Genomic DNA, 14,856 nt, shown 5'->3' with positions numbered 1-14,856 from the left:
GAAATAAGCCTAACATAGTAAAAAACAGAATGGTGTAATTGCTTTGATTTTTATTGAGATTTGTCTGGAGGGAAAATGAATGGTAGTGGTTTAAATATTTAAATATAATTGCATTGAAAATACTAAAAAAAAATTATAAAAATAAGATTTTTATAGTAGCTGATCTGATAAACATCTACTACAGTGTGCAGATGCTGAGTAAAATTTCAAAGAGATTAGGTGGGTAACTTCAAATGATTGAGCTACCAAGTAAGCTAAATAATTCAAACTGTTCTTACATGCTACACTTTGTACACTTAAGCATAAGTTAGGTTCTGTGTCCTAATTATCTTTAAAAAATCTGATTCTGGATGTTTCAGGCTTTGAAACTTAATTTCTTTTATAGTGATAGATGGGACAGGTGAAAGCAAACTTGCTGAGTTGTAACATGTTCATCAACTCTCAAAACACTTCATGTGAATGTGGCAGCTGAGGATCAGAGCTGGTTCTGATAAAACTACTCTGTCTCTGCTCACTAAAGTGTGAAGCTCTAGACAAAACTGAAGTGGAAACTGTAAAACTAACCATGTTTTCTAGGTAAAATTGTTCACTTTTTATCTAGTGTAAAGGCAGATACATAGTTAATAACCCGTATACAGGGGGTAAATGAACCTGTATGTAATTGCTGTTTCAGTAAATCACTACTCATTGTGTTTTCCCATAACTGCTTTTGAATGGGAGTCAGTATCTCTACTGTCCTGCCTCCTCCCCAGCCTTATTTTGGCTTTCATCTTCCTTCTTTACACTTGCATCCAGCCATAGTATTTTGGCCAAGATATTTGATATGTATGCACATATTTTTGTGTATAGATAAATGTGTTAGAACAACTGAGGGTTTTAGCTCTCTTAAGATTCTAGTAAGCTAGGTGAATGAATGCCATGAGTGGTATTTGTGAGTGATTAGGACTGCACAAGGGAAAGATGAGGCCACAGTAATGCTGTCTAAATTTGGTTTAAACTGGTTTGGGAATGTGTGCCTTATACTGACAGTAAAACCAAAAATGTGGATTGTCCCCCTTCCAGAAGTTTTTTTGACAGCAGATCTGGTGACATGCATTTGCTGTGTAGTAATTTTGGAGTCTCTAAGCTCCAAATCAGTGGTGGGAAATCTGTAAATGTTCAGAATTCTGATAAAATGTTGTTTTGCACACTGAGAACAAAGTTGATTATTTCCTACGTTTGTGCATCTGATGATCTGATTACTGTTACTACATGCTTTACAGAATCACACAAACCACATGCAAAGATTTAGAAGAATTGGAGTTGGGGATCATATTTACAATTTTGTCCTGTGCCAGCAGCATAAGACCAGCTGTTAGGCAGAGGCTTACTGAAGAGTGGCAGGGCTGCTTTATGGTGACTGTGTGTCAGGTTTTAATGTTCACATGCAGTTACTGGAAATAGTGAGTAGTTTCCTCTAGGTAGACTATCATACATTTGTGTGCCTCATTTTCTTCTGTGTCTTTATGGACCATCTGATTTGTAAGAGTACTGGATAAAATGAACAATATCTGTGTTCAAGCATAGCTTTCTCTACATTTACTCCATGATGCTTTGTCTAAAAATTGAAACATCCTTCAAATGTTTGGTAAAAGGTAGCTTGTATAAAAGCCAATGAAAAGCCAAGCTTTTCATTCAAGTGTCATGGTTTTCCTGTCAGCTGTTGCACAATGCTAAGCACAGTCCCCATTCAACTTCAGTTCCATTTTCCAGCCTGCAAGTGGCACTCCGGAAACCCTGACTCCTTCCCTTCTTGTCCCCATGTACCAGTGAAGATAAGAACGCCCTGCCATTGAAAATAAATCTGTCAACTAAATGCAGCAAGGGGAAATCTTCAGGCAAATTTCAGAAAGACATGTAGCTGCAACCAAAAAATAGTATCTTGAGTTGGAGGTACTGTGGAGGAGCAGTAGCAGACTGTGCAGTCAGCTGATCCCTCAGTTCGAAGCTGAAGTGAATTAGTATTGCTCCCAGCCATTCTGTAAAACTCTTTGCAAGTATGTATAAGCATGATCTAAATACTTGCAATGAAAAGTTTGAGCTCTTGTGGCCTAGAAACTTAGCTGAGGAAATCTGACTTGATGATCAGAACTTCCAGGAAATACCTCATCTGCAGGATCAGCCTAGGTGGCTTCACTTCACAAAGAACAGGAAAATCAGAGGACCGAAAAAAGGCAAATGTTTACATTAACACATTGTAAATTAACAGTCATTGTGGCTCTAAAGCTTTTTTGTTATATACCTTGCTTAGAGAAAATATACCTTGCTTAGAGAATATACCTTGCTTAGAGAAAAGCTTGTTAATGGCACTTTCTTTTTAAAAGAGACTTTAAGACTTTCATAGGTGTAATATTGTTTTAAAAGATTAATGGTCTTTGAATATTAGGCAAAGTAAATCAGTTTGAGTAGTTTTGGGGAAGCCTACAATCAATCTGTCTGTTGGTACCTGATAGTATGTTAACACCTATGTAAAGTACCAAATTTTCTGGTACTGCTGAAACAGAATTTGAAGTTTTTGGCTTTGTTATTACTTTTCAGGATATTTGGAGTTCAAGATTTACTTTATTTTACTTGTTTTCACTAATACAGTTCAGCTCAAACTGGGAGAACTGGCAAACAAGAATTTCAAAAGATAAAGATATAGGGAAGAAATTACTTTCTACTACATGAATACTTTGTACAATATAAATTACTTTTCCTTTGTATTTTATTTGAAATGAAATAAAGTGGTAATCTGAATGTCTTATGAGAACTGATTCCATGTAGAAATTGCACATGAGATTTTTGCCACCTGTTCAGGATGACTGTAGTACAGTATGCAATTAAAGAGAAGTATGAGTCTTAGCATCATGGCAACATTACCTTGTACAGCACAGAAGTTTATCCTGGCTGGCATCATTATTTTTTTAAAATTGCATCTATGTTTTTGCATACTAAAAAAACAAATGTCCTATTTGGTGAATTTTTCTTCCACCAATCCTTTATTCTGGTTTGTTTTAAATGAAAGTAAATAACTGTGAATCATTTGATTAACATTTGGTACGATAATAAATTGCACAGTAAGTATTTATTTTGAGACCTGGTTTCAAATGTAACTTTTATCACAAGTGAAAGTGAGTCTTATAATCTAGTTTCCTTTGTTGCTAAGTCACTTAACTCAGCATTGCTGTTGCTTTAAGAATGCCAAGTTAAAAATATATTAGATTACACTGTTTGATGTAAATGTGTTCAGTCCTAGTTATGCTGTTACTGACTTCTCCTGTTCTCTCATTTTAATAAGTACTAAAATTTTCACTCTCTAAAATGAGAGTTTAACTGCAGTGAAGGTTGTTTCTAGAAATAATGGTTTTAGATAGGCTTTTATGTATTTAGTTATGTAGTAAAAAACTTAAAAGATTGCTTTGTTTTATTAGGAGTCCACATCTCCAATTGTTTCACCACAGCAATCCCCACCAACCTCTCCACATACATGGAGGAAGCACAACCGCCATCCCAGCGGAGGGAATAATGAGCGACCTCTTGCTGGACCTGGGCCTTTTTGGGCTCCATTTAGTGAAGTACAACCAGGTATAAATGTCTTGTTATGCTTCAGTGGTAACCCAAAGTTGTGGAATTCTTAAATAAGTGTAATAAATGAGTTTGGGCAGTTTATCTTGGTGTTTTCCAGTCCTGGAAATTTTCTTGCAGATGCAAGTGTCTGTGTTGATAGCAGCACTGTAGAATCTGTGGTCTTGCGTATGGCAGATCCATTTGTTAGTGTCACATGGGAAGTGCTAAGGGTCTTGAAGGGAGGGAAAGAGTGTTTAAATTTTCCAGTGGAAAGTTTTTAAAAACAAAACTGATAATCCTGTTGAAATTGTGCAGAAGCTGTCAGTATACCTGAAAATGGGGGGACCTCAAGGGAAAGCAGCAGATAATATATTTTTTGCTTGAATTATATTTCTGGTAGATTAGCTGAATTGACAGAACAATTAATTCGATTTCTTTAAAGTTTATGTAAACAACTTTTTCTGCATTTCCAATCTGTCAAGGTAGAACCACTTGTTTCAGTGAAGCTTTTCATCCTTTTATAGTCTTCATTTAATATGAAGACCTTCCCAGTTATTGTATCACTGTATTCAGATTTAAAAGCTGTCCCCCTTAATATGTCTTACCTGAAAAAATTCTATTTTCTTTTCTGATACCTGGCAGTCTTAATAAATTTAGGAACAGTTGTAATTCAGGTTTTGATTTTGGTGGTAATGCTAAATAATATGTTGCATTTTGTAAGCTGTAGTTTGAGATTGAACTGTGATTGCTTGGTTTATTTCAGTTATAGACCAATTTTGGAATATCATTACCTTTCAATTATTGTCATTCTGTAATTATAATATCCATGAAGGAGCAGAGATTCTATTAAAATTGGTTTGATAAGAAAATAAAACTTTAGAAGTGAAGTGGGTTGTAGGCAGAGGTTTACACCAGTGTCATGAATGTAGTTTGCTAGTAAGTCCCAGTCAATATACAATTAAAAAAAAAAATAAAAAATTAGTCTGCTCATTACTTATATAATCCCTTCTAAGGGTTCAGTCCAAGCACTGTCAGCACTCAATTTCTCAACATTTTTTCTCCTGTAGTTCAGTTGACTTGTGTTTCTCTAAAGCTGAAATACATGTCTGATTTCTAACTTGTGAAGCTTTTCTAACTTAAAAAGTCACGGACTCCAGGACCGTATGCAAACTGTTCCTAGCATTCAAGAGTTCAATATTTCCATCTTAAAAATAAAGTTGTAATACCATGTTAATATTTCAGTTTGGTAATTGTTTCCCTGTGATGTTTAATGGGTAGATTTTTCAGAAGTTGTCTGAGCATATTTCTGAACTAGCTCAGTATTCCCTGATTTTTATATTCCATTCTGAAAGATATTCGTAATTTATTTTAAGGAATTTGAAGTTGCTATTATAGAAGGATTGTCAGTTCTGGCAATGCTAAAGATAAAAGTGGTTTTTCATATATTACTTTAAGAAAAATTGTCAGCATAATTTACTGTGGATGATCCTTTTGCACTGCAGATATTAATTATTGCTTTGAATTTCAGCTGTTGTAGGCAGTTCATAGTTTCCCCCCTACCTTGATCCTATACTTTTAATGACAGTGTTTATGAAAAAACAGTGTTTATAAAAAAATTATGTTTTCATGACATTTAGAACAAGATAGACAGTTGGTTAGTTTTCTTAAGATCAATACTACAAGCTCATCTTGATTCTAGTGCAAGATGCTTTTGAGAAACCAGGTGAAGTGTTATAGTTTCAATAGGGCTGTGCCATTTCACTTGTGATCCAAGCAAAATGAGAACCCAGGTCTCTCTGCTTGCATTTCACTTTATTCTCAGACATTATTGCACATAATGAGGTTGTCAGCTGTAATCTTGGAACCTTAAGTGTGAAAATGCTTCTGGCGGATCAGATATTAAACAGCATGTTGCTTAAACCAGCAGGGCAAAAATAAAACCTAATTTGAAAAAGATGTATTTAAACAGGAAGATTCTGACTTGCACATAGTAAACTTTCCATTGTATCCTCATACTCCCACCATGAAAAAAGTTAAACAGTGGATTGTGAACTCTATTGAATTGGGCTGTAGAGTAATTATTAGGTAATAAGTCAATTGTTGGTTTTAAAAATCTTACACGTTGTCTTGCATTAGAAATCTAATGACTTGTAGCTGTAGTTATGAATTTCTTGGAAGAAAAGGAAGTAAACGTGTTCTCATCTCAACAGAGCAAAAGAATTTGGATTTCACAATTTTTTGTCACTGTGTTGTCCAGTAATTCAGTTAGGATAGTGTTAACACTTCATATGTATATCACTGGTTTCAGAGGCACTGTCACACTAGCTCAATTTGCTTACAAATATGAAATCAGAAGCCCAAGGCTTGTTACCATCTCTCTTCAAGATTTTTTGTAAAGAGAGCCCCAAAGGATGCATTTATTTTACTTTAATATCAGGAATTAAAAGTCAGTGACAGACATTGATTACCTGTGTAGAATATTTATAGTCAGCTCAGGTCTCATCCTGAAATGTCAGAGTCAGGTCTGTTAAAACCTGAGTCTCTCAAGTCTCTCAGGTTCCTTTGATTTAGCAGTTTAAGATAAGATCATGATTTTTTAATAGCTTTATGTCCTTGCTCTGGCTTGTATCTCCAGTCTGGAAAAGTCTTCACAGAATAATCCAGTGGATGACTGAACACCTTGTAGGAAACAGAACTGTATATGAGATAAGGCCTTCCTGTTCCTATAGTTCCTGTTCCTATAGTTACAAGAGAGCAAAACCTAATAGACTATACCTTTTCATCATTTTGCACTACAATCCAACTGCTAGCACATTGCTGATGTTAACAAACTTGGGAGAAAGAACCCTTCCCTACTTCAAATGATAATTGAGTGGCATGTCAGAATGAAAAATATTTTTTATTACATTGTAGGCTGTTGGAACCGGAAGCAAAACTGAATATTTATGTTGGTAGTATCCAAATAATGTTCTAAAACAAGTTTAAAAAATCTGAGATCTTCTGTTCTGTCCTAGGATATTTGTTAGCTTTCTGTGGCATGACATCAGCGTTTTGTGTTGATATCTGGATATGTATGAGAAATTCCTGCCCTAAGCCACCGTTCTTTCTTTTTTCTTTGGGAGGGTTTTGTAGCAGTTTGAGAACACTTCAGGGACAGAAGTGGAACATGTCTACTGTGCTAACAGGTCTTTTGCATCTTCAGGGCCCTAAGAGATTTACTGGGCTTGCAGGGAACTGAATAGTCCTTTGTCCCCCAGTTAATGCTTCAATAACTGATGATAATTGGCCTTGTTATTTCCTATGGAATAATCTTACCTGGGCATAAAAGCTCTCCAGCATTTTATCTTATTGTCAGAATTGTATTCAGCTTCTGGTTTTGTTTCACTACAGACCGATGATAAGGAAAGCTCTTACTTTACAGAGTTAATTGAAAATTTAGTTCTAATAAACCCGTATGAAGTAAAAGTACATGTTAACTAGATAGAATATTTCTTACATTTCCATTTATATCTCAATATAAAGGGGGTATTATTCCACAGGAAATGAGATAATTTTCCAAAAGGTATCAATGTGTTGGTAAGATACTCAAGCTAGAGAAAGATATAGAGCAGCTACAGGAATTTGTTAGGACTTTGTACTAAACAGAGAATTAGACTTCAGCTTGTTCAAATCTGATAAATTGTCTTAGGCCTGTTCTCCATCTAAAGTGGTGTTGCAGGTGTTTTCACTGATGAATATGCACAGAGATGACAGAAGGTTTTCTTCACTGGGTTACAAATCATAAAATAAACATAGACCGATGACTTTGAATCTTCTCTGTGACACAGTTTTCTTCCAATTTCACTTCCACCTCTCTGTTTCCAGAGGTTGGAAGAGAGGTTTTTTTGTTTTTGTCAAATTGAGTTATTGGCTGGTGGCAGTCCATGAGTGTGTGTGTAGATCCAGGTCTTTGTGGTTACTGGTAATCTTTCTCCAGTGTTCTCCAGCCATCCCATCCTGTGTCCTAAAATGTTGCACTGGAGAGTAAATAACAAGAACAGTAAAGCAAGAACGTTCTTGCAGGTATTGATTGAACAGGGGAGAAAGGAAACAATTCTTGCAATACCTGTAAAGTATTCTGAAGGTATCACAATTGGATGCTACTGGCATTTCCATTGCTGTCAAAGTACTGCTTTGGAGCAGATACTGTGCTCAGTGGGATATGAATTGAATTGTACCAAGATTAGTTATTAGGAGAAGTGAAGGAGGAGTAAACATATATGAGGTTAATGGTAATAGTGTCAGTGTCTGAGAAGCAGAGAAGGAGAAAGTCAGTGTATCAAAAATAAAATTTGAGTGTCACATATCAAAAGGACTGATGGGAAGGTCTCATCTGCTTCTGACTGTTAGTCCTGATAGAGACAAAGGGGAAAGAGACTGAGCTTTTTCTCTTGAGTTTCTTTCTGGTGTTTGAGAGTTAGGTGAACTACTGAAGAAAAACCTTGAAGCAAATAAAGCATTGTCAGATGCCTTACCTTTATTCTCAGCGCTTTTGGATAAAGTTACTAGAAGCTCCAGGCCACATCAGGAGCTTCCAAAAGTAGAGGATGAATTTTAAACAAAATGAGTAGTTAATAGTGCCTTTTGATCATATTAAAGCTAACTTAGAAAGAAAAATCCTCCATAAAAAATAATTTGATTAAATTCTCCTCCTGCAAATACTGCTTTTTACTTATGCAAAGATTAAATGTGTTCTCCACAATTAAGACTACTGTATGTAGTCACAGAGCAAAGATAAACTGGTTCTAAGCATTTTTCTTATTACTTTTTGTTTATGGAATGAAAGGGTGATTGCATTTTGCCAGGTATTAGATAGCAGTATTGTATACTAACAATTATACTGTCACTTAAGATGTGTCATAAAGCCTTCAAGAACCTGAAATTGTTGATCATCAGCTTGATAAATTGATTACTTGTATATGAATGCACTTGTCATAGCAGGGTTTTTAGTCAGCATCATGACAAGACATTCACGGTTTTTATTTCTTGAAATGAAATCTTACTAGCAGGATTAAATTTATGACGTCTGTGTCCTATTTCTTGTTGTGTGGGGGGCTTACAGAAATTCACAAGAAGCTGACCTGTCTTTTAAAAGGAAATCTGTTTCTGCCTACAAGGCAAGATTCTAATCTAAGTATGACTTTATTTGGCATATTTCAAGAGAAAGTATTTAGTTGTGCAAGAAGAGTAGGTTGATCAGTTGCACAAGTGTTGTTTTGATTTAAGGAGTTCAGCATTTCTTTCAGGAATCGCGGAGTAGAAGGGAGTCCTGGGATTCTAGACTTGTTCGAAATGGTTTGTGTTCTCTCTGATCTGAGTTCCTTAAATTTTGAATTTGCAACTGCAACTTTAAAGAATTTTGATGTTTTTGTATGTGGAGCAGCAGATGGCCATATTTTTCTGCAGCTGCTTCATGGTTATTTTAATATTAAGATATTGAACATTGGCAATTGTTCAGAAGTAGATTATAGCAGGGCATTGGGTGAATCTTAACTGTTGTGTTCCAGATAGTTAATATATAGCAGATATAAGCATTCTGTATGGAAGCTTTTTATTATTCTTGGCAAAGTTTTTAAGCAACTGAGTTAAGTTAGTGTAGAAATGATGTAGAGGAAAAAGATTCTGTGCCAAAAACCCAGATTCTTAAAAGGAATTTCCAAGACTTTGTTCTTTGAATGGCAAACTGAAATGTGAAGAGAAAAGTTTAATGTTGATAATGAAGTCAAATGCTAATATCACATGCCACTTTTAAATAGTATTTGTCCATACAAGTGTTGCTTATTTCAATTAAATGAAAATGTGGAGTGTTTATTAACTCATCCAAAACCCATTAAATGGGTAAAATCCAATTTACATTTTGCATGTGTTGCAATAAGCTCAGTCCTCACTTCTGTCTTTTTAGTGCAGATTGAAGCTAGAATAATGTAAAAATTCACTACAGGAGTGAATGTCAGTAGGTGAACTCTGTCACCTTGGTGCACTTTGGTTTTCATTTTTCTCATTCGATAATATATCTCCCTGACAGGAGATATTTCCATATCCACAGTTCTTTCTCAGTTTACAAGGTTGTCTTTTGAAAAGGAAATGTTTCTTCTAATTTCAGGCTCATCCACTTCTAGTGATCCCATATGGTCTGGCCATTCACCACCACCCCATCAAGAAAATTGGGTCAGTTTTGCAGATACCCCACCAACCAGTGCTCTTTTAGCCATGCATCCTGCTTCTGTCCAGGTGTGACACTTTATTGGTATTTGATTTGCCTCATTCAAATTGATGTTGCAATCCTTGGGGTTGTTTTTTTTTTCTTTCATAATTTTCATTGCAGATGTTTACTGTGTATCTGTGCTGTAGTCTTTTCAGTGCTATTTGCCCAACAGATACTTGTTCTGTTGAGTTGCCTTAATTTGGAATGATTAAATGAAATCTACTAATTTTTAAAATGTCAACAATGTTTTATGACTTTAAAACATTTGTATTTAGCTTTTTATGCATATGTGCCATATTTTTTTTTTTCTGCTTACATACCTGCGGTCATTCCATATTGTATCAGTGTGCAAAAATACCGTCATTATCCTGGAGATGCCATCTGCTGATGGTTTCCTGCAGTTTTTAAACTACTCTGAGTTTTAACTATGCTTTGTTTTGAAGGCAAAAAGTTGAGAATTCATAGAAGCATTTTAGGTAGATAATACTGAGGAAAAATATTTCATTTCAGGACCAGACAACAGTACGAACTGTAGCATCAGCTACAACAGCAAATGAAATTCGTAGGCAATCAAGTAGTTATGATGACCCCTGGAAAATAACTGATGAACAAAGGCAGTATTATGTTAATCAGTTTAAAACCATTCAACCTGATCTAAATGGATTTATACCAGGTAAGTTATTCTTTACAAAATATAATTGTGGGTGCATCAATTCTGCTACGAAGACTTTGTTTTGTACTTAGGTTTGCATACTATTTTGAAGGAAATTCTGCATTTTACTGATCACATTCTAATATGATATATTAGATCATATTCTAATATGATATCTAATATAATAGTTCAATGTAATTTAAGAAAGACTAGAAACCAGTTTGCCTTTTTCCTTCATTTAACCCTAGTGATTAGTGCCGTTTTTCCCACAACCTTTGCTAAATAACTTACCACCTTTACAGTAGGTCTGAGTCTTCTAATGATTTCACTTGCCTTAAATATTAAAAATGATTGTTGCAATATTTTAGGATCTGCAGCTAAAGAATTTTTCACTAAGTCAAAACTACCTATTCTTGAACTTTCTCATATTTGGTAAGTGTGATGATTATTTAAAATAATTATTAATTATAAATGTTTAGAAGTATGACAGCTGTCTGATAGACATTTAATAATTACTTACTAGAAAGTGTTAAATAAAATTTCACTACTACACTAGTATGTTCAGTCCTGCTCATATTTATGCCAGTATTACTTTAGTTGGTTTTAGTGGGTCTGGGCTGGTACTATTTACAAGACACCTTGAGTAAATGTCAAACTCTTCAGAGTTAGAAGCAATTTATTTGATATTTTCATTTTTTAAAATGCATTTAAATTTAAATAATTATTTCTTTATCTATATTTATTTATTAATTTATGTCTAAGTAAATTTAAATGAAATGTATGCATTCACACTGACAAATTCAGCTTTGAGTTTGTGCAAATCTTCTATTTCATTGTATTCTGGAATTTGTACTGCATCATTGCATGCTGTCATTAAATGGTTTACCTTGTCAGGTGCTATCTTTCAGTGTAATGATTTCTGTTTCAGGTGTTTTCCCATTTAAAATAAATCATATTGTACTATAATTTCAGTAGTATACTTTGCCAAAAACCTCAGGCAAATAATTTTGTGTAGTACTGTCTTAAATGGGTTAAAAACTGGGAGAGATAAAAGTAACTTTAAATGATCTGTAAGCTGTTATTAATGAAGGCACATCATCTTGAAGAGTACAGCATGTAGCACTAATATGAAGTGTTTAGTAAGATAAAGTGAACAGGGAACTTTGCTCATCCAAGTAGCAAAATGGAAGCCTGTCTTTTGGAAATAAAATAACCTTTAGAAATTTTATTTATGCTAAGTTTTCCTTCTTAGGGAACTGTCAGATTTTGATAAAGATGGTGCACTGACATTGGACGAGTTCTGTGCTGCATTTCATCTGGTAGTTGCTAGGAAGAATGGGTATGATTTGCCAGAAAAGTTACCTGAAAGTTTAATGCCCAAACTGATTGATTTGGAAGACTCAACGGGTAAGATATGGGTTCAACATAAATGTCACTATTTAAAAATTGCAGTCAAATTGTTACAGCAGATACTTGTTCTTATGAGCAGAAAGCATGCTCAAAGCTAATTTGAGCATGTACATATTTCTGTAGAGGGCAGTTATTTAGGAACAGTAGACATGCACTGTTACATTTGGAAATACTGACTGTGTCCTGTAAAGGTTAAGGAAAACAAAATTGTCACAGTATGGATTTTATTCATGACCAGCTATTGTATTTCAATTTCCCAATCCAGCTATATTTTAGACTTGCTTTCAAATGAGTATGCTTTCTGTTCACCCTCATTTGTGAAAATATCAGTTTCTAAGTATCAAAGGTACTTGAAAAATATTCCCAGATTCAATGCCAAGGGCAGGATAGGTATTTAAAAATGCAGGATCAGTACCACAGACCTTTTTTTTTTTCAAAAATTCACCTCCTGGCTGGAAAGCAGGTTTATCCTTCATTGTGTTGGCACCTAGTTGTTCTGTGCATGGTCTTTTACCTTTTAGAACTCCCAGAAAAAACCACTGCATGTATAAGTTCTGCTTGTTAATATGTGCCAAAAACTCAGTCCCATAACTGAAAAAGAAGCTACTGTTCCATGTTCAATTCATGTTCAAAAACAGGATGTCTGTGGCCATCTTATTTTTTCTATTTTAAAATAGATAAAGGAAATGGTATTTTAAAGCTGCTTTAGATTTCTTTGTAATGAGCAGACTTTGCTTGGAAAGTCACGTTATATTCTGAGTGCATAGGTACTATGATTTGCTAGAATTTTATTTATTTTCACTAAATACTTCAAGGAGACTCTCTTCATACTGTGTTTGTAGGTTGTCAGAGACTTTAATCTCAAAACTATTGATGAGTTCTTAAACTATATTGTGTTTAACTAAACTGTGTTTCTTATTATCTCTGCTTTAATAATGAACCCATTTTCTGTGGGAGTAGGTTGGCTCTTCAAAGAGCTGCTGCTGAAGTGTTTTCAGTATGAGTAAGCATTTTGCTGTGATGAAGACGTTTGTAAGAAATAGCTGCAGATAACAGGGATAATACCTAGCAAATGTCTAAAACCTTCCCATTCTCTCCATTTTTATGTTAAAGTGGTGATCAAGCAAAAACCTTGGTGGGAAGTGACATAACATTTATTTGTATAAATAGTTGTTACTAAAAAAACAAAACTAAACACCAAAAAAAACCTCAAAAAACTCCACACCCAACAACTATATTTGTCTTGATCTTCTATTGCCATTATTGGTAAGTAGATTTCAACTAAAGTTGTCTGGAAACTTTATACATCAGACACTAAACCAGAAAGTGTTATGTGTATGTGTATTGTTCTTATTTTACAGGCAACTTCGTTAATACAAAACTTCTGACTTATTTTCATGAGGTACAAAGTGGTCTTTAAATCTGAGGGAAAACGGCTTTTAAAAGTGTTTTCCTCTGGTATTAAAGGGAAGTTACCCTGTTCTAGCAAATGTTAAAAGGTTACCTTGCTATGTAAGCTGCATATGTCAGTAGCATTGGAAATAGCTCATCTTATCTATCACATAACATGATTTATTGCTGAAACTTCTATATTGAATAAAGTATTTTAGACTAAGTTATTGATGTGGCTATAGTTTTATGTTTAGTTACAACAGTCCAAATCTCCAGCATATATTTACTAATTTAAAAGTTAGTGATAGGTTTGTCTAGTGGACATGATGAATTACAGGAGTTCATGTTAAGAACTGTAAATCAGCCTAGAAAGGTGAATCAGTTAAATTTTGGTAATAATTTTTCATTTTGGTTCCTATAAAAGTTGTATTTCAAGAAAGCTTTCTTCCAAAATTGTCTTAGAAATAGAAACTATAAAGTATGACACTTTTTGAGTGCACTTTTTGCATGGGATAAAACTTTCTCAAAGAAAGAAATGGTTGATGGTCTGCTGATATGCCTCAGTATGAATAATGTACAGTCAAACTGTTGAGGAAGATGAATTGCTTGAATGCCTTTTAAACCAATGTGCAAGATGGCAAATTTTATTTCAAAAGCGTTAACAGTGCCATTATTAGTCCTGTTCTTTTTTTACATTTTCCCATTAATCTTCTGCACTTCTCCTCTGCACTTGAAAAGTGCTGCTTTTTTCCATTTTGACTTCTGAACTAGCGGGCAGCAGGAGGAGGAGTAACAGAGGGCTCCTTGCACCCTCTGGCTGGACAGGAAAGGATGAAGTCTTGTGAGCTTCTCTGTCAGCCTCTCCCTCATCAGCTCCTGTGAATCCTGTGTGTGACCAGCTGCAGGTGTTCAGACCTGTTTGAAATATGGTCTTGCTTTCCATCTGGTTTCATAAGTAGAGATACATATTTCTCTCACATGGCACAGACTTACTGTATAATTAAGCATTTGTATAGTTGGTCATTTTTACCTCAGTTAGTAAAAGCTACAAACCTTTACAAAAAAAAAGTTGAAAAGCAAATTTTGCTTTTCTGTGAATTTTTGTTTGGATAGGTGCCACAATGCCATTTCTTTCTAAGAAGCAATCTGCCATGCCTTATGTCTTATACAATTACTTTACCCTTAAAATTTTCCATAGAATGTCATATGCATGTTTCATGTAGGTATTTGCAGAATTCTTTTGAGTTACAGGTAGCTATGAAGTCTATCCACAGTAATTTTCAGCCTTATCTTTTGACTTTGTGTTTAACACTGGAAGTTAGTTCAGTTATTTAGAGTACTATCAGTGAAATGAGAATTTTTAGGTTTTTTACTTAGTAGAAATTTTTTATTCTTATTACAATTCAGAGCAGTTAACATACATATATATTTCCAAAACATTGCCACTGGCATATTATTTTGTTTACAATGACCACAGCATGTCAGCTTGACTACTTGGTGACTTTGACACCTCAATGTAACCTATTTTTATTGCTTTCCCTAAAGGAAAACAGTTCAAGATGCTAGATGT

The 14,856-nt window shown here is 34.6% G+C and overlaps 1 protein-coding gene across 3 annotated transcripts in view; it reads left to right on the top strand.

The window, feature by feature from the left end:
- REPS1 (RALBP1 associated Eps domain containing 1) overlaps positions 1-14,856 on the top strand; it is a 48,251-nt gene that overhangs the window by 9,433 nt on the left and 23,962 nt on the right. For all 3 annotated transcript variants that reach the window (XM_015621382.2, XM_033512715.1, XM_015621383.2), the window contains exons 3-7: positions 3,453-3,606; positions 9,731-9,858; positions 10,343-10,505; positions 10,853-10,916; positions 11,737-11,891. In XM_015621382.2, coding sequence (XP_015476868.1) covers positions 3,453-3,606; positions 9,731-9,858; positions 10,343-10,505; positions 10,853-10,916; positions 11,737-11,891 — 664 coding nt within the window. The remainder of the gene's footprint in view (positions 1-3,452; positions 3,607-9,730; positions 9,859-10,342; positions 10,506-10,852; positions 10,917-11,736; positions 11,892-14,856) is intronic.

This window comes from Parus major, chromosome 3, assembly GCF_001522545.3.
Source record: "Parus major isolate Abel chromosome 3, Parus_major1.1, whole genome shotgun sequence".
Classification (NCBI taxonomy): domain Eukaryota; kingdom Metazoa; phylum Chordata; class Aves; order Passeriformes; family Paridae; genus Parus; species Parus major.
Note: the sequence above shows the minus strand (reverse complement) of the source record. Positions and strands in the feature narration are given on the sequence as shown.